The sequence below is a fragment of the Glycine soja genome, chromosome 11 (assembly GCF_004193775.1).
Source record: "Glycine soja cultivar W05 chromosome 11, ASM419377v2, whole genome shotgun sequence".
Lineage (NCBI taxonomy): Eukaryota > Viridiplantae > Streptophyta > Magnoliopsida > Fabales > Fabaceae > Glycine > Glycine soja.
In genome coordinates, this window is record NC_041012.1 from 45,323,280 (window position 1) to 45,348,754 (window position 25,475).

A 25,475-nucleotide genomic window follows, 5' to 3' on the forward strand; every position below is an offset into this window, starting at 1 on the left:
TATACAATTAAGCAATCTTTGTGGTTAAAAACTTATCCGATGATAACAAAACTGAATTATATTAATGATTATTATAAAATTAAAATTTTGATCCTCTCAAAGGTTTCAAGTGAAATTCATTTAGAGTGTTCATTCTAAATAATTCTAATAAGTGGTACTTTTCATATTGATTTTCTTACAATTAATATTACAAGTAACATTTTATATTAATTTTAATTTTTTTATCTTGTAGGAATCAAAGATTAAATCAAATAATTTATAATAATTTATTTATCAGGTTCAATCAACTAAATTTGATCTACATCGAACATTAGTTTTAATTTTAAAACCTTTATAAAAAATACTCACTTGTTTATCTGGCAAAAGTAAACACAAGCATGATAAAAAAAAAAAACTCTCTTTTAGTAGTACGAGAATGGAAAAAGAAAAATATTATTATGTGACATTATATCAAAACAAACGACAAATGGCAGCTAGTTTTATTTTGCGTAGAGTAATACAAAATTAAAAAAGAAATTGGAAACTATAATAAAGAAAGGTGAGATTTGTACGTTAAAAGGAATAAATTAAGTTCTCCCATGGCCGAGGCCCGAGATCAGACAACCTACTCGTGAAGCATATTCGAATAATGAATATTGTAACTCAAGACTTGGGGATAAATCTACAAAATAAGACAAAGTAACCCAATGGAAACTATGAAAAAGAAATTCGTTACCTGTGCAACAACCCAAAATCAAATTATTTAGAATCACCAAGGGAATTATTTGGCATGATAGTAGATCATTATTTCGGTGCTGCATGATGATTGATCCATAATAGATACAACCACGATGGCGACCAAAGCTGTTCCTCGTATCATATTCTGGGTTTATGGTTAATACAAAAAGCACCTCTGAAACTTTCAGCAGCATTTATCTGTCATAAAGTAACTTTTGGCTCATAGTTTTGTATAATAAAGTCGTTTGGCAGTATATATATAGCGATCAGCAATCATTCAAGTGCTTCCTCATCAGATATATGCAGATAACGTAGAGCAGATGAAAGAGGAGATAGAGAAGATGGTGGCAAGTAACAGCTCGGATGATAGCATAGGAACACCTCTAGTAATAAGGGGATCTGATAATAATGGAAGAGATCAAAACACAAGACTCCACCAAGTTGAGGGATGGTGGAACAAAGTGTTGGACATGGAAGAGGCTAAGTGCCAACTCTTGTTTTCACTGCCAATGATTCTCACCAACACGTTCTATTACTTGATAACTTCGATTTCTGTCATGCTTGTTGGTCACCTTGGCGAGCTTCAACTTGCTGGCTCTACTCTGGCAAACTCGTGGTTCAATGTCACTGGCTCTGCTGTCATGGTAATTCCTCTCCCACTTCCTCTTCCTCTTCGATCCCCTTTCTTATAAATCAATATCTATATATTTTATATGATTTCTTTTTATCCTATACAATAAGTCTATAGAATAAAAACCAAAAATTAAAAAGAAGTATAATTAAATGGTTGCTTTTTAACTAAAACTTTCTAGTTTTAGCCTCTTAATCTATGCACTCCGTTCATAGGATATCGGATGGAAAAATCATGGTACATATGACAAACATTTCAAAATCAATAGTTGCTCTGATATCAGTTTTAAAAAAAAGCTGTCAATGTTGAAAGCCTATATAACCACTTGCCCATTATTATTAATGTTTAACATTTCATTTTGCAGTATTTAGATTTTGTACAGTGTAATTATACTGAAGTGTTACTTATAGTTCTTAATCATTATTTCTTAATGCTGAAATATCAATTGTTGTTTCTGTTATGGCTTTTATATACTGTAATGCCTCACATACTGAAATGTCAATTATTGTTTCTAATCTTTATTTCTATACTTGAATTATGGCTCATCAATGTTGGTGCAAATTTAAAATCATAACATTGTCTCAAAGCTCGTTAAATTGAATGCAAGAAGACTAAATGTTGTTACTAGATTAAACTCCTGGTTCATACCCTTGTATTCTTATATTAGGTTGGTTTGAGTGGGGCACTGGAAACACTCTGCGGGCAAGGATTTGGTGCAAAGGAATACCAAATGCTGGGAATTTACCTACAAGCCTCATGCATCATATCTCTAATTTTTTCCATCATTATATCCATTATTTGGTTCTATACAGAACCTATCCTAGTGTTGCTTCATCAATCTCATGACATTGCAAGAACAACTGCTCTTTATATGAAGTTTCTTATCCCAGGATTATTTGCATATAGCTTCTTGCAAAATATCTTGAGGTTTCTCCAGACACAATCTGTGGTAATGCCATTGGTTGCACTCTCAGCTCTTCCATTGTTGATTCATATTGGTATTGCATATGGCTTAGTTCAGTGGCCAGGTCTGAGTTTCACAGGTGCACCAGTTGCAACTTCTATTTCACAATGGATATCAATGCTATTATTGGCCTTGTATGTCATGTATGCTAAGAAGTTCAAGCAGACATGGCAGGGATTTTCAATGCATTCATTCCATTATGTATTTACAAACATGAAACTGGCCCTGCCCTCTGCTGCAATGGTATGGTATGAATAGTAACTCACTAGCAACCTTTCACTTTGCTTACCCTTTTGACTATTGATCTTACAAAGCTAAATGAGGAGAAGTAGCCTAATTTGTAAACATACATGATACAGCAATTCAAATTAAGAGATTATTGTTGTAATTTAATGTAAGATCCTTATATCATCTTACTATATGTTGTTTTTTGTAGCAAAAAAATCTTACTATATGTTGTTTATGTTATGCAAGTTTGGAGTATTGGGCTTTTGAAGTTTTGGTTTTATTGGCTGGTCTGTTGCCTGACTCACAGATAACAACTTCATTGATTGCAATATGGTATGGTTCTAATAGCTTAGTATTCTGTTCCTGAAAAAAGAAAATAATTAGTATAATTTATTATTGTTATAATCTTCAAAATATCTGCAGTTTAAACACACAATTCATTGCGTACATGGTCCCTGTTGGTCTTGGTGCAGCTGGAAGGTTAGTTGGTTGAACACATTCTCCTTTGCATGCATTGTTGCATTTCTTCTGAATCAACATTCTAGTACATGTATTGAAAAGTTGAAATTTAACTTTAATAGCACAAGGGTATCCAATGAATTGGGAGCAGGCAACCCAGAACAAGCTAAACATGCAATGAATGTCACCGTGAAGCTCTCTTTCCTCTTTAGTTTCTGTTTTGCTTTGGCACTTGGATTTGGCCATAATATCTGGATTCAGCTTTTCAGTGGTAGTGCTAAAATTAAAGAGGAGTTTGCTTCAATGATACCCTTGCTTGCCATTTCCATAGTACTAGATGCTGTCCAAGGTGTCATGCAAGGTTTGAATTCCTGATTTCTTTTAACCTGTCCTGTTCTATTTTTGCAACTTGAACATTAACTTAAAATTTTCTTGGGGTGAAAATTGTGTTTAATACTACAGGGGTGGCCAGAGGATGTGGTTGGCAGCACTCAACTGTTTATATTAACCTTGCAACTTTTTATCTTGTTGGTTTACCAATATCATGTCTCCTAGGATTTAAGACCAATTTGCATTATAAGGTAAATAAAATATTTATAGCACATTCTGGTTATTTTTGTTCTTATATCATGAAGAATCATCTTGATTTTGAAACTTTATTCATTTGTAATGTTTTATTATTATGTTAGTCTTGAATCTGCTTTATGTGATATAGGGTTTATGGATTGGTCTGATTTGTGGGCTGCTATGCCAAGTTGTGACTCTCTTCCTTTTCTTAAGGCTTGCCAAATGGACTAAATTGGATCTCTCTGGGGACAAAGATAAAGACCACTTGTTGTTTAACTGAATGTCTGCCAATCTGGCACGGAAGTTATGAACTAAGATGATCACAAATTGGGGTGAACATGATTTTGGTAAAACGTCTCTACTTTCTTGCTTATAGTTTTTATTCATTTTGAGAAAGTGCAAACACTTAACCTTTTTGGGGGGAGTATTTGTGAGGCGCAGGCAGTAAATCTTGACATATAATGTAACAAACTCTCCAATTAGGTGGTTTTTATTCCACAATCTCACAAGAACTCATTTAGATTTTAGAGGAGATAGGCAGAAATGTATCTTAACATAAAAGATTATTATCAACTTAGCACTTAAGTGGACTTAACCTTGGAAAATCATTTGATTGATAAGAGATTAATTTCTCGCATAAGTGGGACCTTTATAAAAAATATTCTTTTCCCCACATGCTCCACTTGAAATTACATTTAAATGAAGAAATCTCTTTCTTGAATATTTGGCTTATCAATGAAAATATGTGATTGACACAATAGTCCTTGCAAATGTGCTGCTCCTTTATCTCTTCTGATGAAGGGTGTTTAATACTGGATGCAATGAGGAGGAGGATTGGTTCAGGTAGGTTACTGAATGGACTCTGCTAACTGGAAGGAGCTAGTGCACAGTCTTCACAACACCCACCAAGGACTGTAAGAAATGAAAATTGTAATGAAATTTGTAACATTGTTTCCATTCTTTTAGATTTGGACATACTTAGCTAGGACTGAAACTTTAAGCAATTCGAACCCTGCTATTGATGTGAATAAGAATTCAATTTGTTACATTTGCTTTCAAAGCATAGAATTATCCTGGTTCAAGTAGGCTATGCTATATGCTAGCGTCAGGCAGTTTGATCTATTTCCTCCCCTAGCTACGCCCCGTCGTATTCACCATTTACACTTAGTTGTCTTCCTAGTTTAAGCTCTTGAGCACAGCAGTAGTTGAAATTAAACAGAAAATCAATACAATAGAATCTATAAGTAGGGGTTGGTTTCAGAGAATAATAATAATAATAAGATCATTGCTGTCTCCAAATAGGCAAGAAGAACTAGAGCAGTACCAGCATACCGAGAGGGAAAGCTATTCAGAAATTTGATACTTTCTTAAATATTTCAGTTTTTTTTTACCCTGTATCTAGAAGAAAAAAAAAAACTCTATTGCAATCTCCAATGGATTTTCAATATAAATTTCAATAAAACTTCTCTTTTGAAGACCTTTTCTTTTGTAATGTGTTTTATATGCTTGCATTCCTGATCACCAATTATTATTGATGTGTGACTTAAAAAAAAACATTATTGATGTGTGACATTTTCCTAACAACAAAACATTGGTAGTTGAACATTGAAAGTTAAATTAAATGATAGCTTTAATTTGTCCCTCTTATATTGGATCGTTCTCCTAGGTGAAAGTGAGTTGCCGAACACGGTACTGGTAGTTGAATCTTGACCCCTGGTTATTATTGAAAAAGATAAAGGAAGAGAATCATGTAGAACGGTAGAAGTATAATATGCATGCGTGTGTTTAGTTCAAAAGAAATATGTGATTTTTTAATTTTAACGTGACTTTCATATTTTTTATTATTTAATTATTAAACTGTTTTAATTTAATATTTTTTTTCCTCACAACCAAACTCACCCTAATGTGAATAACTTACTTTTTATATTAGTAGTTATATTTAGATATTTAAAATTTTGAATATTAAACTTAATGCATTTTTCATTTTTTTTGAAATTATAGATTAATGCAGTAAAACAAATTGAAAACATATAGATTGATATTTAAAAAGTAGTAATTATAAAGTTGAAATCGAATAGAATTATAAGAGGTAATTATTTATTTTAACTAATTTTCAGTATTAAACACTACATAGATGAAGGAGTTTTTAAATTAAGGCACCAAAGTTGATACACGAAATTATGTATAAAAATGGTGGTTTAATTTCAGTTTTAAACCATTTAATTCGGATTGGTTGCATTTTGTCTCTTAAGTTCGTTTTCAATCAAATTAAGTCTAATTTTCAATACGGATCAAAAAAGCCTAATTTTCATTTTTCTTCCTTAAAATGTATCTTGTATTAATTATCTTTTTATATCAAAATATTCTTATTAAGAGTCATTTTTAGTTCAATAAATAGTAAATACAATAATATCTTATGTTCTTTGGGGCCTAATTTTGTCTTGTATAAAAAGCATTTTCAGAACTTAATTACTTCGATTATTACATATGCAATAGTTAATATAAATTAAAAGAATTAAAACTAATAAAAATATTTTTTTTAAAATAAAAATATGTCACATTAATGTTAGCAGTAATTTTGAAAATACATAGATAAATGCTGCTGGACAAATTTAATATTCATAACTATATTAACTAATTATAGTAAATTGGTTTAAATTGGTTTTGAGACGTGATATATTTTTTTCTTAGTCTGAATCTTAATATATTAAAAGTTTTGTTTCGGATTCATATTGTCCCATAAATGATGATATGACAAACACTCATAACAAAATTTTTAATATAGTAAGAATTCAGAATAATAAAAAAAAATATCAAAAACTCTAAACAAGAATCGACTATATATTATGGACTTAAAAGTTCTTTAACCCTAGTAAATCAGCTAACTGTTCTTATAAAAAGAAGAACAAGAAATTTGATGAGCATAGTTGTTTGATTACAATTCACTTAAGCACTTTATATGCACAACATTGAACATAGAAAATAGGAGCAAAGAGATTATAGAAGATGCTGAAAAGCAGGAGTTTAGATGGCACAGTAACACACTTCACACCTCTATTAGATGTATCTCATCATAAAGAAAACACAAGACAGTACCGATGGTGGAACAGCAAAATCCTGGATTTGGAGGAGGCCAAACATCAATTACTTTTTTCACTACCTATGTTCCTTACAAACTTGTTCTATTACTTAATCGTGTTGGTTTCTGTAATTTTCGCTGGCCACCTTGGTGATCTTCAGCTTGCTGGTGCTACTCTTGCAAACTCTTGGTTTTCTGTCACTGGTTTGGCTGTCATGGTAAATTATATTCAGAATTTCTTTAGGAATGTAGTGAAATGAATTATCATGTATGATAAGCAATATTGTTGAGTTTTATAATAAGATTGGTGCTAGCTACTTTAACAATGATGCAATATGCTAGGAAAATTTAACACCATAACATTTCCTCAAAACTAGTTGACTTGAATAAATGCAATTAACAAGATTGAGTATTCTTACAAGATCAAACACGATCATCTTCTTTCCCTTGTAATAGGTTGGTTTGAGTGGGGCATTGGAAACACTCTGTGGACAAGGATTTGGAGCAGAAGAATACCAAATGTTGGGAATTTATCTACAAGCCTCTTGCATCATCTCTCTTATTTTTTCCATCATTATATCAATTATTTGGTTCTATACAGAGCCAATCCTTGTATTGCTACATCAATCTCAAGACATTGCAAGAACAACTTCCCTTTACACCAAGTTTCTTATCCCTGGCTTATTTGCACTTAGCTTCTTGCAAAATATCTTGAGGTTTCTTCAAACACAATCTGTTGTAAAGTCATTGGTGGTCTTCTCAGCTATTCCACTTTTGGTTCATATTTTCATTGCATATGCCTTGATTTTCTGCACAGATCTGAGTTTTATAGGTGCTCCTGTAGCAGTTTCTATTTCATTATGGATATGCATACCATTGTTGGTCATGTATATCATGTATGCAGAAAGGTTCAGGCAGACTTGGACAGGATTTTCATTTGAGTCATTCAATTACATTTTCACAGACTTGAAACTAGCTTTGCTCTCAGCAGCAATGGTATGGTATGTCTCTAAAAACCTTACACTTAGCTAAACCCCTTTGATGATTGACCTTAGAAAGTTAAATGAAGAGCAGTTTTGTTTGAAAATCTGTTTTCTGTTTTTCATTCTCTCCAATAACTACAAAATTGCACATTCTTTTCACTTTGTTTATTATTTTAATTTTTAATGATTATACAGGAAACATTAAGTGAAAAAAAGGCAGTAATTTTGCAATTATTTATAAAAATAAGAAAAAAAAAAATGTATTTTCTCAAACTCAACATGTTAATAGATTTTAGATGAATAAACCACTAATTTTGTCTCTGATGTATTATCCTTTCTCCTAAAGTAACTAAATTATTTAAGCGATTCCCCCATTTTTAAACATTCACTACTTTAGTCACCAAGTTCAAGTATTTCAGTAAAGTTCAGGAATCAGTCTGAAGGTTCTACCAAATACTAATAATAGGAGTACTACTTAGCATGATTTTTTTAATAATTATATAATTACTTAAGTAGTTTTTATATTTAGGGACCACTTAGGAGAGAAGGTAATTAATACTTAAACGATGAAATTAGTGATTTATTCGATTCGATTCTAGATTGAAGTCTATTTGCAATACATATTCAGAGAATATAGTTGTAATTATGTATGAGACAATTACCTCATTTATCTCACAATCTGTTCACATTATGCAAGTTTCGAGTATTGGGCTTTTGAGATTATGGTTTTCTTAGCTGGATTATTGCCTGACCCAACAATATCGACTTCATTGATTGCAATATGGTATGAGTCTAATCCTTTTCAAGTTATACATGTATTCCTAAAACATAAAAATGTAATCATTCTTGTCAAATCTTCAATGATATTTGCAGCACAAACACAGAACTAATTGCCTATCTGATCACTTATGGTCTCAGTGCAGCTGCAAGGTTAGTAAGTTAAGAATGTTCTCCTTTTGTTTGCATTGTTGTGTATCTTCTGAATCGGCACACATTATACAATTTTTGAATAGCTAAAAAAATTGAGTATGATATTAGTACAAGGGTCTCCAATGAATTGGGATCAGGCCACCTGGATCGAGCTAAGCATGCAATGGGTGTCAGTCTCAAGCTCTCTCTCCTCCTTGGTTTATGTTTTGTTTTGGCACTTGCATTTGGTCACAATATATGGATTCAGATGTTCAGTGATAGTTCTAAAATTAAAGAGGAGTTTGCTTCACTGACACCCTTTCTTTCCATTTCCATATTACTAGATTCTGTCCAAGGTGTCTTATCAGGTTTGAATAATTCCTCATTTTCCTTTTAACCTTTGTTATATTTGCTTCTTGATCTTTAACTTAAAAAAATCAAATAGTGGAAATTAAAATACCTTTGATACTGCAGGGGTGATCAGAGGGTGTGGTTGGCAGCACTTGGCTGCCTATGTCAACCTAGCAACTTTTTATCTTATTGGTTTGCCAATATCAGGCCTTCTTGGATTTAAGTTCAATTTGCAGGTTAAGGTAAAACATATTTGCTCAATATTCTGGTTCACTGTGTTAATTCATGAGAAATTATTAGCTAGTCCCGGTCTACCAAATATCCATGATCTCGGTTGTTGCAATAGATCGAGATCCCTAACTAATGGGGACAATTTATTTTAAAATGATAATAATAATAATAATAATAATTATTATTATAAAATGGAATGAAATGTGAGATGAATGGAACAAAAAGCGAGAAAAAAACTAACCAGATAAAATTTGACAATAGAATGAGAAATCAGAGATAGTAGATTCAAATATATAAAATTTAGGGGGACAAAATACAAAAACTTTGGATATATACTTATAATTTTCCCATCAAAATGAAAGGGTGTATTTATACACCCTTACTTGAATATAATTTAACTATTGTCGATTTGTTCGTCATTCGATCTCTATGTACCATGGTACATGAAAAAATTAATAACACTAGTTTAAGTAGAAATTAGTTCTGACCATTATAATCCCATAACACCTAATAATTTCTTATTAGTTTACATGACAAGAAGAATATGTTCTTTTGAATGATGTCTTGTGTATTCTTTTACATCCATTAGTTTAATCGTTTTATGTTCTTTTGGATTTGTTTTAATGTGCAGGGTTTATGGATTGGCCTGATTTGTGGGTTGGCTTGTCAAACTGGGACTCTCTCATTTTTGGCATGGCGTGCCAAATGGACTAAACTGAATGTCTCCTTGGACAGAGATGAAATCCAACCACCATCTGCTTAACTGATTGCTTGCTAGTATGGGTCAATGAAAATAGTCCACGGAGTCTACTATTTTTAGATTCAATTGCTTGCAAGAGAATGAAAATTGGTTGGTCAAATTTTCCTCAGTATCCTTCCATTCCCTCTTTTTCATTCCTCCATGAACTCCTTGATTTTGTTAGAAATACCTACAATGCAATGACATTCTCTATGTTTTATATATACTGATGGCACTCCAATTACCTAATTAAAAACATATTACACCATGTATCCTCATAAAAGATTTGTTGCAAATGTTAACAAAGTAGGTCATGAAAGAGTGCTAATGTTATTTTTTCTACGAGAAAAAGATATTTGCAGAAAAAATATGTATACCATGGAAGATATGCCAACATCCCCACCCTAACCTTCAATAATTTTTTTTTATCAGCAACATCTTACTCAAAGCGACTACTACTCGGATCAAAGATTTATTTGTAGTTTTTAATCACTTTAAAGTTAAAACTTAAAGATAAGAGTTTTAAGAATAAAGTGAAAATTGTTTGACAAATTTAGCTTAAAATCTCTTTTAAACAAAAGATTTCTTATAAAAGTTTAATGTCTCGCGTCCATTAGTTTAAGATGAGAGAGAGAGAAATGTTAAGATAGCAAAATTATTTTTAAAAGCTACTTCAATTAACTTTAATTAATGTTATGTTGAGTTTGGTTGAGAAAATGAAAATTAAATATTTTTTTAAAATTAAAGTAAAATGTATGAGATGATTGCGGATGTCCATATATTGGCGTGGGGATAATTGTCTCCACAAGATTTTTTTTTAGTTGTGAATGTGCAATAATTTTTTTCCCATAATAAAATACCTAGCTTCCATAAAATAATGTTTTTAAATGAAAGTAAAAAAATACAAGAAACAAAAGAAATTGATATTAATTTTTAATTTATTAACATTGATAATGAAAAAATCACATAAAATATTTTCAAAGTATAAAAATGTGTATAAAATAATTGTAATTTGTAGAAACTTAAATAATTTAGACTTTTTTTTATCATGATATTTATTATTTATTTTGTAAAAGTTTGTGAAATTTTTCTTTTGAAAAAATATTATAAATAATTGGATTAATTATGGTTTTGGTCCCTAAATTTTTTGTAAATTTCACTTGTAATCCTTAAACAATATTTATTAATGTTTTTGTTCCTATAATTTTATCATGTTAATAATTGTAGTTCCCATTATTGAGTAATAATGTGAATTAATGACGTAACTAATCATGTTAATCATCATATAATTTGTAACATTATCAAAGAGTTGGAATTTGAAGGAACAACCAGGCACAATTATTTTTAGTGAACTGTATTTTTAATATTTCATTTATTTGAATTAGTTGATGATATCAAATAAGTTTATAAGGAATTGAAAACATAATTTATAAAAAAATACATATAATTATCCTATCAAATTCGATTTAAAGTAACGTGAACATTATATTATTAATGAAATCATTAACAAAGAAAAAATATAACGACCAAAAATATTAAAAATTAAAAGTAAAATTTGAAAAGAAATTAAGAATAAAATCATAAATAATCCTAAATTATTTTTTATCCCTTGTTAACAAAAATTCCTATATCCGCAACCGAGAGTACGTTTCTTCTTTGGCACTTAAGCCGATAATAAATTGATAACTTTTTTAATGATAGAAATTGATAAATTCATAATTTTTGCTTAACAGAAGGAATTTAAAAATGGATTACACGGTCCTAATAATGATTATCCATTAAAGGGTAATTAAATCAATTCATAAAAGCAGTGAGTGACTTTGTCTTATTGGCATTTGGTCCCCCATCAGGCTATCACCGATCTTCTGCGGTCTATCTCTTTTTCAATGTAAATAATATAAATCAGAATTTGATTCCCCTTTCTCTCTGTTTTTTTTTTTTTTTTTGCTTTTCAAGATTTTTAATGCGTGGAAAGAAAAATCTAAACCACTAACTCAAGTGGAGAGTGGATATGAAATTGCATATTAACAATCGAGTTAACCAAGTTTTTAATTCCTAATTTTTTTTAAAATTTAATTTTTAGTCTTAAACTTTTATTTGAATGATTAATCTCTCTCAATTTTGTTTAATTAAGAATTTTAGTCTATAAATTTTTGTTTGATTGATCGTGTTTTTCAACTTTTTTCTATTAGGGATTTTAATCTTTAAATTTTAAAAAAAATAGTTATTAAAATCTCATTAAGTAAATAAAAATAATAGATTAACACTTTTATTCAGAAACTAAAAACTTAAATTTTTAAAAGTTTAGAAACTTTAACTAATCAAACAAAAATTTAAGGACTAAAGACTTTAATGTGAAAAAAATTAAGAAACATTGAGCTGTCAAACAAAAATTTAGGAATTAAAATTAAATTTTAAAAAAGTTTAGAAACTAAAAATTTAATTAACTCAATTTTACATCTTCTTTTAAGGAGAAGAAAAATAAATAAAAAATATTGAAGAACTAAACTAGAGAGAAAAAAAAATAATTGAGAGATGTTCCATATCGATAATGGTTAATAGAGATTTTTTTATTATTATCAACTGAAATAATAGAGCTGGGGATGATTACTACATAGATCTGAAAAGGGACCTAAAAAAAAGAAAATAGTTTGTTAAATGAAATGTTCCAATAGATAATTATAGATGAGCAATTGAACACTCCAGTATATCACAAAAACTCTATTAATACTTACTATTGTCTCTTCTTATCATATTATATTGATTATTAGACTTATACTTCTTTTTCTTCTCTATAAGTATCAACTAAATTATGATATGGCTTCTTTCTCTTCTCCCTTTTAAGTATTAACAAGTAGAATGGTATCCTCGTTTCATTTTCTTATAATATTATCAATGAATAAGGGCAGCAGAAAGTAAAAGGTAGTGGTTAATTTCCCTTGCATAGCTTGCGATCATGCAGAGTCAAAGAAACCAATAATTAAGAAAAGAACGGTGCCAATGTACGCTATTAATTTAGTGCAATTTTTAGACAGAAAAACAAGAAGATCACAAATTCACCATTCTATTTTGAAGCGAAATCAAAAATAGATGCTTCCATTAGCATCATTCACGATCACGACCATGTAAGGTTCCAATGAAAAGCCAATTAAGAACATACACCCCATATATTAAGGATGTTTCCATTGGTGCATGAAGCAAATTAATTAACCTAAAGTCCCGGCATTAGCATCAAGAAAATGGCTTCTAATAACAAAGTTGCATCAATACTCTTCGTTGCCATGATGCTCATCAACTCCAGCTACGCAGCTCGTGTGCATGTTATTAGACGAGACGCTTCTTCAAAAGAAGAAACAAAGGATAAAGTTCATTTACATGTTAGACGAGACACTTCTTTAGGAGAAGAAACAAACGATAAAACTCGTTTACATGTTCTTAGACGAGACACTTCTTCTGGAGAAGAAAATACAAATGATAAAGCTCGTCTACTTATTGTTAGTCGAGCCGCTTCTTCAGGAGAAGAAAGAAATGATAAAGCTCATTTACATGTTATTAAACTAGACACTTCTTCTAGAGAAGAAAGTACAAAGGGTAAAGCTCGTTTACATGTTGTCAAACGAGACGCTTCTTTAGGAGAAGAAACAAAGGGTAAATCTCGCTTACATGTTGTTAGACGAGATGCTTCTTCTGGAGAAGAAAGTACAAATGATAAAGCTCGTCTACATGTTATTAGACGAGATGCTTCTTCAAGAGAAAAAATAAATGATAAAGCTCGTCTACATGTTATTAAACGAGATGCTTCTTTTGGAGAAAAAAGTACAAAGGATAAAGCTCGTTTACATGTTGTTAGAAGAGATGTTCCTTCTAGAGAAGAAAGTACAAAGGATAAAACTCGTCTACATGTTGTTAGACGAAATACTTCTTCAAGAAAAGAAACAAATGATAAAGCTCATTTACATGTTGTTAGACGAGATGGTTCTTCCGAAGAAGAAACAAAGGGTAAAACTCATCTACATGTTGTTAGGCGAGACATTTCTTCAGGAAAAGAAACAAAGGATAAAGCTCGTTTACATATTGTTAGACGAGATAGTTCTTGCGGAGAGAAAACAAAAACAAAGGGTGAAACATACATTGAAGGCAATGCATATGGTCAGTCTCAACAAGCAGTGGAACATGGAGAAGTGGATCCGGAAAATGGTGGATCATCTCGACATTGTTATGGCAAGTGCACCGCTGGATGTGCCAACCCTTTTCCTAATTATGACCCTAACCTCGGAGACCTATGTGCTCGGAGGTGCAAAGCTCAGTGTCAAAACTTTGAATAATTGCTGCTGGAAAACTTGATTGACCACTTTTAGTATAATCTTTCCTTTCAACCATGTTTTGTTTAATTTTCAAGGCTCGAATTGAGACCTTGCTTAACGGATCGACCTAGTTCCACTTGGGCCAACTACTTTTGAATTTTGTCCATGTTATTTTTCTTTCTTGTGACATTGCTAATTAGTTTTGAGATGATAATGTATATTTTTCATGTGTTTATTGTTGCTTCATTTAATGATTTTATCCCAGTAAAAAAAATGTTGCTTCATTTTTTTTAATGTTCTGGTTTACAAGGGATTGTGTAGATCATGTTGGACTGTTGGTGATCTTGTGATAGACCTATGTGATGGTTTGTGCAAGAGTTGCAAACGACAACCCTTGTGCAGTTAAATACCAATTAGTAATAGTAACTTCTATTCACAAAACTTAATGAATCAAAACTGAATCAACATCTATAAAGCCATTTAGAAGTATTTAGGCATTCCTATTTCTAAAGTAGGTATCCATGAATCAGGTGCTCAAGAGAGGGTTGAGAAGAAGTCATAAACTTGTTAAAAAGGAATGAAAATATTGTATACAGAAATTAATGAATGAAAATTAAATAAATATAAAAGAGCCATCGCATAAGTATTTTGGCATTCCTATTTAATTTCCTTCGTAGGTCTAAGAATCTGGTGTTCAAGAGAGGGTTTGCAAGAAGTTGAAGGGATGAAAATAGAAGGTGCTAAATTTGGAGAAGTTAAAAAGGCTTGCATCTAGGTCAAACCATTCCAACTACCACACACACATATATATATATATATATATAGTCCATGTGCACCCATATTGAGTCCGTGTTTTATTAGAAATTTGTTGCAGGGTTGCGAAGATGCATGGAAATTTCTATGGCTACTTGCAAAGAAGGGTGGTAGCTCAATCCACAACCACAAGGAAGAAGTCGACGTTAAAGATGCATTATGGAAAATTGAATGTGCGGTTGATATATATAGTCTCAACGAATTTTATGAGTTTCGTGTATAACTTTAGTTTTTTTTTTTTATTGATGTTAATATTACGAAATATTATTAATTTTGTCGATAATTAATTTTTATTAAAAAAATTGACTAATTATTTTTAGTGAATTTTTTTTTTCAATTACATTTTTTTTATTCACAAAACTTAACTCAACATATTACTTGAAAAAATCAAATTTAATATTATTTGCACCAACGACTTTTTGTGCGTATAACTTTAATTTCGTAAGCCAGCAAAGTAGAATTTTTATTTATATTGATTATAACGAGATTTCAATTGCTACCCAAATAATATAGTTATAGACTACCCAAATCTTCCTTGATAGTAAAGTAGATACATATTTACAAATTGGTAAACAAAATATTAGTTTAATATAAAAAAATATGTCTTTATATTTTATTAACTTAATACACATAATTATGTTAGTTACGTTATCTTTTAGTATAAATCTTTCCAAATTTCATTTGTGTGGGCTATGCATAATTTTCTTCACCCGGCCAAACCATTATTAGTGGTGAAGTGAAGCTACTGGACCTAGCTAACCGTTGGCAACCACCAATGCCGGTAGATACAAGATTAACGTGGACGCTATGAAGTGAATCTCAAGAGTTCAAGTCACCTGAACTTTTTTTAAGAAAAACCAAAAAAAAAAAAAAAAAAGGAGACGAGACGGGGTATGAATCTTTCTGTGCCGCAATTGCAGAGCAGGTTTTGATATCATACATTATAGAAATCCAAGATGAATCATTCAGTTTTTTTTTAATATATTTTTTCTAGCACAAGTTCAAGAATAATTTCAATATCAGGCAATATCACCCTTTTTGCCATTTCTTTCATTACAATGTTCATCCATGCATGTAATTAGATCTTGAAGTCCTATGTTCTCTTTTGAGAGTTGTTAACCAACATTTTTGTTGGCAAAGTCAGCAACACAAGCAACACAGGTGAAAAGACTAAAATATCGTTTATCTTTTCTTTAAAGACTGATTGATATTTATATGACTCATACGGATCATCAATTTATATGATTTTTTTAATTTTTAATTAATTTAAAAAAATAATTAAAAAATAAAAAATTATTTAAAAAAGAAAAACTCATAGGAATTCTTGATCCGTATGAGTCATTTCATATGACTCATACGGATGATCAATCCATATGAATTTTTTTTCTTCCAATTTTTAATTGTTTTTTTTAAAAAATAAAAATTATTTTTTAAAAAAAACTTATACGGATGAGTGATATGGATTGTCAATCCATATTATCTCATATAGATCATCCGTATGAGTTTTTTTTAATAATTTTTAAAAAACTAAAAAATTAAAATTTATTTTTAGAAAAAAAACTCACATAGATCATCAATCCCTATGAGTTTTTATAATTATTTTAAAAAACTAAAAAGTTAAAAATTAATTTTTTTAAAAAAACTCATACAGATCAATAATCCGTATGAGTTTTCTTTAAAAATTTAATTTTTAATTATATATATAAAAAATAGAATTAATTTTTTAAAAAAAAAACTCATGAATCATCAATTGGTATCAGTTTTTATTTTATTTTTTAAAAAATAATCAAAAAATTAAAATTTATTTAAAAAATAAAACTCATACGGATCATCAATCTGTATGAATTTTTTTTATTTGTTCATAAAAAAATTAAAAAACTAAAAATTACTTTTATAAAAAAATAAACTCATATGGATTGATGATCCTTATGAGTGATACGGATTGCCAATTCATATGACTCATACAGATCATCAATTCATATGAGTTTTTTTAAAAAAAAAATTAAATTTTTCATAATTTATAAAAAAATTAAAAATTTTAAAATTAGTTTTTTAAAAAATTCATACAAATTGAACATCCGTATGAGTGAAATGGATTGTCAATCTATATGACTCGTACGGATCATCAATCCGTATAAGTTTTTTAAAAAAAATTAATTTTAAAATTTTCAATTATTTTGAAAAAGTAATAAAAAAATAAAAATTAGTTTTTTAAAAAAAACTCATATGACTCATTCGTATGAGTTTCTTTTTTTATATTTTTTAACTAAAAATAATTTAAAAAATTAAAATTAATTTTTAATTTTTTAACATGTTATAGAAATTAATTTTTTTATATGTTAGCAATAGTTTTAGAAATTTTATAAATATTGATTTGATAATATTATTTAAAGCATATTAAATAACCACCAAACTTTTCACCGTATATCCTTAACAAAGTACGTGCACCATTGCCGACAAAAAGACACTGCAGAAATAAAAAAAGAAATATGCTATTTATAACCCAAAATGCCTATAAGGACAGTTTTGATATTTTGAGAAACTGCTGGGTGTACCAGCAAAAACGGTGGGGTGTCCAAAGTAGTTTCCTTTTCTTTTTCTATCCTTCCGTGGTCAACATTTCCCAACTGAGCCACTTTCCCCTTGTCATTGAAGCTTTTCCAGGCCCATGAGTGTTACTTCTGAGTCCTGGCCCAATTGGTTAACTACTTAACTAGAACAGTATTTTTACACTGAACAATGAGGGGGTTGGGGGTAAGTGGTTTGAGTATTTGTGAACAATAAGAAGAATAAATATGTATATATTTATAAATTTTGTCATTCTTAAATTTTAACAAATTAATATTAAATTGTAAATTATTTTATCTTGGTATTAGTACGAAGTAAGATCCATTGAAAATTGAGACTAATTTTTGTTATGGACCGTGAGCAAATATAGGATGAGCATTCTTTTTCTAACACGATTTATTTCATATCTAAGGACCAATCAAGATTTAAATCTTGAACCACATAATTAAGGAATGCAACTAATATCACATATGTCAATCATTATTGGTAGATTAAATTGTATTTTAAATTCAATGAAAAATAAATAAAATTGTATTTATCTTTTCAGAAACGAAGTTACTTTTAGGAAATCTTTGATAGACATGTTAGAACATTAAGATTCTATTTTAGGTTTGGTGTAATTTTATCATAAAATGGAAAATATCAGAGTTAAGATTAATGTTTTACATTTTAATTAGTTTCACTAAACACTCGTATCAAAGAAAACACAAGATTAATACTACTATGTTCCTATACATAAGATCTAATTATCCAATTCATCAAAATTTTAAAAGATGATTAATTTAGTTGATAATAACAAATTTGTCTTAAATTTATATTTTTTTTCTAAAATTATCCTTGTGATGAATATTCCTCTCTCTTATAATCGATTACTAACACATTTTCTTTCTTTTTTTTTAGTAGGAGTATTTATAGCCTATAAATAATTAATACAGACAACCTTATAGATTAAATCTTATAAAAATGACATGGAAGGGTCATTGTACCATTTGTGTACATTTAATGAGAGCATGAAATCATATAATAGTACTCCTCATGTCTCTAATTATAATTTTTTTTAACTAATTCATATTCCTTAAGAGAAGTAGTTCTTGTATTAAATTTGTCAATTATTTGTATTATGATTCCAAAATTATCTCTTTGTTTTCTCTTTATCCACTTATTTATTTTTTCATTAATGTTTAGAAAGAGAATAATTAAGTAAGGATATATAAGAAAAAATAATTAATATATCTAAAATTAGAAAATATCTTATAAAAAGAAACAAACCAATTTTTTTAAAAAAAAATCTTATAATTAAAGTTAAAGACAGAAGGAAAATTAAATTACATATGTTGGAAACGGGAGGGAGTTAATCTTAATGATACACTTATAATTGTGTGCATGCATGTGTACAACCCAATCCTAACGGTAAAGAGACGTACGTTTTAATTACTGGTGTACCATGCATTAAGTAGCGATATATAAAGTCAATAACATAAATGCATGATATAATACACTGTATCAATAAAGAATAGACCCTTATTTAAGATAGGTAGGAATTGACTATGATTTGAAACAGGTATAATTTCAGTTTTTTATGAAAATGATCAGATTTTAGTAATTTATTTGGAGAGATTTTAAAAGTAAAGTCTTTATATGTAGAGGAAAAAAGTATCCATGTCCCATCATATACTAATTTTAAATATAGTAACGTTATAGTACCAGACAATAAACGTTTTTCAAAACATAGGAAATTTCGAGTCTTCCCCCAATATATTACAACAACAGGATTAGATGGGAGTCGGCAAAGTCAACATTCATCCACAAAATGCAATAATTATGGTATGTTTGGCTTTAAAAAATATAAAATATCTTTCAATTTTCGTAAATTATAAAGTATTTTAAATACAAAATAAGTTAATTGAATAATATCTGTATACGCTACTAAAGGTAAGTAGTGAAATTCTCAAGTAGAAATTACTGGTCATTAGCAAATTTTGTAGATACTTAATTTAGACATGCATTAACTCCTAACTGGATTGCCCGTTACTCCTACCAAATAGTCTATGAAAAAGCAAAACAAAGCACAGGTTTGATTGCACATTTATTTCTTAAACCCAATCATGCAAATTCCATCGGTCATTGCGGACCCAAGGCATAAATGTAGATTGACGAACCAATCCCATTCGTATCATTATTGGTCTTCATTGCTTTTTTTACCTCTCAACGTAAAGTAGAATAATTTTAAATTTGCATTTATCTTTTCCTCATCTGATTGACGAGTGCATATACAATATCTAACAACCCAACTATATGCTCGTTTTATAAAAGAATAGAACATTTATTAATGGGGGATCTGAAATCGAAATTGGAATCCAATACCATGGATAAAACCTGATCCTACAAGCTAAACAATAAACTCCCGTGACGCTCTTCTAAAATAAGATTTTAGCATTTTAATAAGATGTACCAACCATATATCAACAACGCTAAGGTTCTAAAATAAAATCAGCAACATGTACAATTGCACCATGATGACTCACTCTCACTTTAGCCCAGATGGCTAGCTAGCTAGCTAGTGTATGGCACGCAGCTAGAATATGAATATTAATATTGGTGATGGCTGTCCCACCATATACACGACCCCGACAACGCTATAGTATTAAAGAAAGAAACTTTCTCGAATATTTTTTCAACTTTTTTTCTAACTGTAATATCATTTCGCCACATGTAAGCTCTTCACACGTAAAGTCCTCGCGTTTAACACGCTTGGACCTACACAAGCACCACAACAACGGTAACCCATGGAAAAGTTTCCCTTTATATCTCTATCTATTTCCATCACTTCTTTCTTCACAACTCTCTATCTCCTCCCTCTCCACTTCACTTCTGCCACCTATGAAGTTTCTTTAATTTGTGCAATTCCCTCGCTCTCTCTCTCTCTCTTTCCTTCTCTGCCAGTTTATGTACACTATAACTCAACACGCAAAACACAACAATCCTTAACTTTCTTTCCCTCATGGAACTTGAGATACGTGTTTGTCTCTTGTTGTTTCTCTTTGGTATACTCTCTGGCTCTCAAGCCTACACGTTCTATGTTGGTGGAAAAGATGGGTGGGTTTTGTACCCTTCTGAGAATTACAATCACTGGGCTGAAAGGATGAGGTTCCAAGTTAGTGACACTCTTGGTGAGTAGTATAATTTTCATTACAAATGAAAAGAGTATCAACATAATTTTTTAGTGTTGCATGTTTTTAACTTCTTTTTTTTTTTTGTGTTGATAGTTTTTAAGTACAAGAAGGACTCAGATACTGTGTTGGTGGTGAACAATGATGATTATGAGAAATGTAACAAGAAGAACCCGATCAAGAAGTTTGAGGATGGTGACTCGGAGTTTCAGTTTGATAGATCGGGTCCATTTTACTTCATTAGTGGGAAAGATGATAATTGTGAGAAGGGTCAGAAATTGATTATTGTGGTGTTGGCTGTGAGAGAGCCACCTCCTTATTATTCTCCGACACCTCCAAACACTCCTTACGTTCCAATTACTCCTCCAAAAGCACCTTATCATCCAAATCCACCTTATGTTCCAACCCCTCCAAACACTCCTTATGTTCCAATTACTCCTCCGAGAGCACCTTATGTTCCAGCACCTCCTCAAACTCCAACTGTTCCAACTCCTCCAGAAACTCCTTATCATCCACCCTATGTTCCAATACCTCCTCCTAAAACACCTTCACCTATTTCCAGCCCTCCCTATGTTCATCCAAAACCACCTTCACCTATTCATTATCCACCTAATGTTCCAACACCTCCAAAAACTCCTTCCCCTGTATACACTCCTCCCAATGTTCCCACTCAAGCACCTTCACCTGCTAATCATCCTCCATATATTCCAACTCCTCCACAAACTCCTTCCCCAGTTTATACTCCTCCTAATTTTCCAACGCCTCCAAAAATACCCTCTCCTGTGTACACTCCCCCAAAAGCTCCTTCCCCTAGTAACAATCCACCCTATGTTCCTACACCTCCAAAAACACCTTCTCCTTCTTATAATCCTCCTAATGTTCCCACTCCTCCCAAAACACCTTCACCTATTTACACTCCACCAAATGTTCCTACTCCTCCAAAAACACCATCTCCTGCTTATAGTCCTCCAAATGCTCCTTCCCCTCATAACCAACCTCCCTATGTTCCTACACCTCCAAAAACACCTTCTCCTTCTTATAATCCTCCTAATGTTCCCACTCCTCCCAAAACACCTTCACCTATTTACACTCCACCAAATGTTCCTACTCCTCCAAAAACACCATCTCCTGCTTATAGTCCTCCAAATGCTCCTTCCCCTCATAACCAACCTCCCTATGTTCCTACACCACCAAAGACACCTTCTCCAATTTATAGTCCTCCTAATGTTCCCACTCCTCCCAAAACACCTTCACCTATTTACACTCCACCAAATGTTCCTACTCCTCCAAAAACACCATCTCCTGCTTATAGTCCTCCAAATGCTCCTTCCCCTCATAACCAACCTCCCTATGTTCCTACACCTCCAAAAACACCTTCTCCTTCTTATAATCCTCCTAATGTTCCCACTCCTCCCAAAACACCTTCACCTATTTACACTCCACCAAATGTTCCTACTCCTCCAAAAACACCATCTCCTGCTTATAGTCCTCCAAATGCTCCTTCCCCTCATAACCAACCTCCCTATGTTTCAACACCACCAAAGACACCTTCTCCAATTTATAGTCCTCCAAATGTTCCCACTACTACTCCAAAAACACCTCCCCCTGGCAACCAACCTTATGTCCCAACTCCCTCAAACACTCCTTCTCCTATTTCTCAACCTCCCTACACTCCAACCCCTCCAAAAACGCCTTCCCCTGCCCATCAACCACCCTTTGTTCCAATAACCCCATCTCCAACATCTCAACCACCTTACATTCCCACACCTCCAAACACCACTCCTTCACCCACTTCCCAACCTCCTTCCATTGCAGCACCTCCAAACTCTCATTCCCCAACATCTCAACCACCTTACATTAATCCAACACCTCCAAACACTCCTTCCCCAACATCTCAACCACCCTACCCATCATCGCCCTATCCATCCACCATCCCTCCCTCAACCTCACTCTCTCCATCTTACCCACCTTCTGCTTCAACTGCACCACCCACTTACCCACCCTCTTCCTCCCTCACCCCGGCAACATCGCCGCCATTACCGTCTGCGGCGGCAACAACCCCCTCGCCGTCGTCGTCGTCGGGATCATCTCAAACGCCGTCGTCGTCGAACGAAACGACGCCAGCCAGACTAAACGGTGCGTCGTCTATAACGCCGTCGCGGTTTGGAGTGTATTCACTAACCATTCTGGTCGGTGCTGCTCTAAGCACCACTCTTGGTTAGAAAAATCAAACTTTTTTTTGGAACTTGAGTTATAGTTCTGGTCGGTGCTGCTCTAAGTACCACTATTGATTAGAAAAATCAAACTTTCTTTGGAACTTGAGTTATAGTATATAGTAATTGTGAACACTTTTATATATTTTTTCTAATATTTTTACTTGGACAAATGAGATCGCGTCTCATAATTAATTTTATGTCGTATAATCTGTGTATCTATGGTTACCAATGTGAGTTGTAATAATTATCATCAAATTCTTTTGTTGTTGCTCGAGTTTGTTTATTGTCATTGTTTTGTTTTTGTTTCCAAAAAAGCTTACGATCGAAAACCGAGGATACTAATCAACACATAATAGTATTAATACGTCTGATAATGACTAATTTTTTTTAAAAATATTTACTTTTAAAGTTCTTTTAAAAGTTAATAAAAACAAACTACTACTATTATACTATTATTTTTATCGTACATTTTTTTCTTGTGCCGCTTTATTATTGTACTAATACATAATATGTTTGACAAAGATTGAATTTAAAAAAAATCTTTATTTATTTTAAAGTTCTTTTAAAAGTTAATAAAAACAAATTATTGTACGATGTGCTAGTAATACATTGTCTCTGTTCAATTTTTAATATTTCTTGATCAAGTTTAAAAATAGTTTGATTCTCGTAATAAATTACGTACTCATTTAATATTGTAAATAATATATATGATCAAATAGAAAGGGAAAAAAAACAGTTTTCACTGGAAATGACTCAAAAATAGAAAAAAAAAATAACACCTTAATATTTGATGCCTTAATATCAAATGCTTATTTGACATTCTTCATTTTTTTTCACGTTACATCTATAATTTTTTTCACCCTCTAAGTGTAGATAGGTCCACAATACATGATTCAAATTAAAATCATAGAAATTTTTAAATTTTTACTTAGTTTTTCTAAATTTGTGGTCGAGGTTACCTAAAAAATGACGAGGTTCTGTAAATAATTAACTCTTTATCATAATCAACCATAAATGAGGCATGAATATTTTATGTTGTGATTTTAATGAATGATTATTATACAGCCAGTTAAAACATTTTTTTTATATTAAGGCTTTTAATAAGTGTTTTAAGGACATTCCTTATGAAATGTCAAATATAATTTATTAAAAAAATTTGATTGCTTAAAAATGTATGTATTAAAAAATATTTATAAGTTTTATACAATAAATGTCTTTGAAAAATATTAACCAAAATTTATTGATCAAGGAATTAAAAATAAAAAATAAAAAATATTTAATGCTATTAACATATCCATATTGTAATTTTTAACAAAAAAAACCAGTTATTTATAAATTGATTTCCTTACTAATATCTCTAATATATCTGTTAACAGAACTTTATTTTCAATTCCTAATACAATGTTCTTTTCAAAAAACAAAAATATAATACAATGTTTTAGTTTCTTTTACTCTAACAAGTTTTATTAATTAGCTTTTTGGCTTACGCTAGTATTTGTTGTCAAATTTGAATGTACTCACGTTTTGCAACTACAGTCTACAGTAAGATTGGTCACTGGCAAGGAAATGTGGTGCAACAGAAAAGAGAGAAATTAAAGGAATATACATCTATCGATCAGAAATTTTTTCCTCCTTTGCAATATAAGAAAATTAAGGATGAAACAAAACAGTGGGTTTATTATATAGAATTTAGGGTTTCACACCAAAATTTATTTCTTCCAATTTGAGAAGAACTATATAACGAGCAAAATATAAAAAAAATGTCGATTATATCATTTATGATTACAACATATATACGCAATCTTTTTTTTATTGTATCTTTATTTAAAGATGTTTATATCGTTCTATAAATATACTTTTTTTTCTCTAATTTTTTCCTTTTTATATCAAACAATTAAACAATCATCTCATTCTCATTTATCTCTCTTTCACTATTCTTATTACTTTCTTTTGTTTCACCTTTTTCCTTTATGTAATTCTTTTATAATTCAAACAAAATGTAAAGGTTATAATATAAATTTGGGTAAATAATTACTTTTGTTTCTTAATGTGTAATTTGTTGATAAATGTGTCCATGAAAAATGAAAATACAAAATTTAGGCCCTGAAAATGTAAAAAATGCGATAAATATATCCAGTCGTTAACTTTTATCTGTCACTGTTAATAAAATAGTTTATGTGACACAGATGGATAAATTTGTCACTGAAATAATTGCCAACATAGATTGTCAGCACATGAACATATTTGTCATAATATTTTTTTAACTTTTCGTCTTCCCACTCCACTAACAATGCGTCTCTGAAAGATGCAAATATAAAATTTAGTCATCGAAAGTATAAAGAATATAACAAATATATTCATACATTAATAATGAATTGTATAAGAGTGAAGTTAGGAAAAAAAGGAAAATAAAGCTTAAGATTTGAACTCTTATACTTTAATTATTTATCTATTTATCCATCTATCAAATTGTTAATTAGTTTTTTAATTAATCAATATAACTACTTATTTTCCAAAATAAAATAATTTTCTTTAGTTTTATGATA

General features: G+C 30.8%; 3 protein-coding genes across 5 annotated transcripts; all 3 read left to right on the forward strand.

Annotated features, from left to right (window-relative positions):
• Positions 1 to 440: 440 nt before the first annotated feature.
• LOC114377315 (protein DETOXIFICATION 18-like) lies at positions 441 to 7,225 on the forward strand. Of its 3 annotated transcripts, none has more exons than XR_003659060.1 (8): positions 441 to 1,361; positions 2,016 to 2,560; positions 2,787 to 2,873; positions 2,964 to 3,020; positions 3,122 to 3,360; positions 3,462 to 3,580; positions 3,715 to 3,913; positions 7,102 to 7,225. XR_003659060.1 is itself a non-coding variant. In XM_028335767.1 (7 exons), the coding sequence occupies exons 1-7, from the start codon at positions 1,038 to 1,040 to the stop codon at positions 3,844 to 3,846; spliced, it is 1,503 nt and encodes a 500-aa protein (XP_028191568.1). In that variant the 5' UTR covers positions 442 to 1,037; the 3' UTR covers positions 3,847 to 4,612. The 3 variants fall into 3 exon arrangements, 1 of the variants encoding a protein (XP_028191568.1); XR_003659059.1 differs by lacking the exon at positions 7,102 to 7,225 and adding an exon at positions 4,368 to 4,612 and having other exon boundaries at positions 442 to 1,361; XM_028335767.1 differs by lacking the exon at positions 7,102 to 7,225 and having other exon boundaries at positions 442 to 1,361; positions 3,715 to 4,612.
• LOC114377316 (protein DETOXIFICATION 19-like) lies at positions 6,294 to 10,116 on the forward strand. The gene is made up of 7 exons (XM_028335768.1): positions 6,294 to 6,863; positions 7,102 to 7,646; positions 8,326 to 8,412; positions 8,502 to 8,558; positions 8,667 to 8,905; positions 9,012 to 9,130; positions 9,751 to 10,116. Exons 1-7 carry the CDS (start codon positions 6,573 to 6,575, stop codon positions 9,880 to 9,882), a joined length of 1,470 nt encoding a protein of 489 aa, XP_028191569.1. The 5' UTR covers positions 6,294 to 6,572; the 3' UTR covers positions 9,883 to 10,116.
• A 10,284-nt stretch (positions 10,117 to 20,400) lies between these two features.
• Positions 20,401 to 23,197, forward strand: LOC114374221 (proline-rich extensin-like protein EPR1). Its single transcript, XM_028331840.1, has 2 exons — positions 20,401 to 20,713; positions 20,810 to 23,197. Exons 1-2 carry the CDS (start codon positions 20,545 to 20,547, stop codon positions 22,933 to 22,935), a joined length of 2,295 nt encoding a protein of 764 aa, XP_028187641.1. The 5' UTR covers positions 20,401 to 20,544; the 3' UTR covers positions 22,936 to 23,197.
• Positions 23,198 to 25,475: the final 2,278 nt, after the last annotated feature.

Coding starts and splice junctions, on each gene's coding strand:
- LOC114377316 (XM_028335768.1), top strand. CDS start 6,573: ATGCTGAAAAGCAGGAGTTTAGATGGCACAGTAACACACTTCACACCT. Junction 8,413..8,501: donor ACTTCATTGATTGCAATATG/GTATGAGTCTAA, acceptor TGATATTTGCAG/CACAAACACAGAACTAATTG. Junction 8,559..8,666: donor GGTCTCAGTGCAGCTGCAAG/GTTAGTAAGTTA, acceptor GTATGATATTAG/TACAAGGGTCTCCAATGAAT.
- LOC114377315 (XM_028335767.1), top strand. CDS start 1,038: ATGAAAGAGGAGATAGAGAAGATGGTGGCAAGTAACAGCTCGGATGAT. Junction 3,021..3,121: donor GGTCTTGGTGCAGCTGGAAG/GTTAGTTGGTTG, acceptor TAACTTTAATAG/CACAAGGGTATCCAATGAAT. Junction 3,581..3,714: donor AGACCAATTTGCATTATAAG/GTAAATAAAATA, acceptor TATGTGATATAG/GGTTTATGGATTGGTCTGAT.
- LOC114374221 (XM_028331840.1), top strand. CDS start 20,545: ATGGAACTTGAGATACGTGTTTGTCTCTTGTTGTTTCTCTTTGGTATA. Junction 20,714..20,809: donor CCAAGTTAGTGACACTCTTG/GTGAGTAGTATA, acceptor TTGTGTTGATAG/TTTTTAAGTACAAGAAGGAC.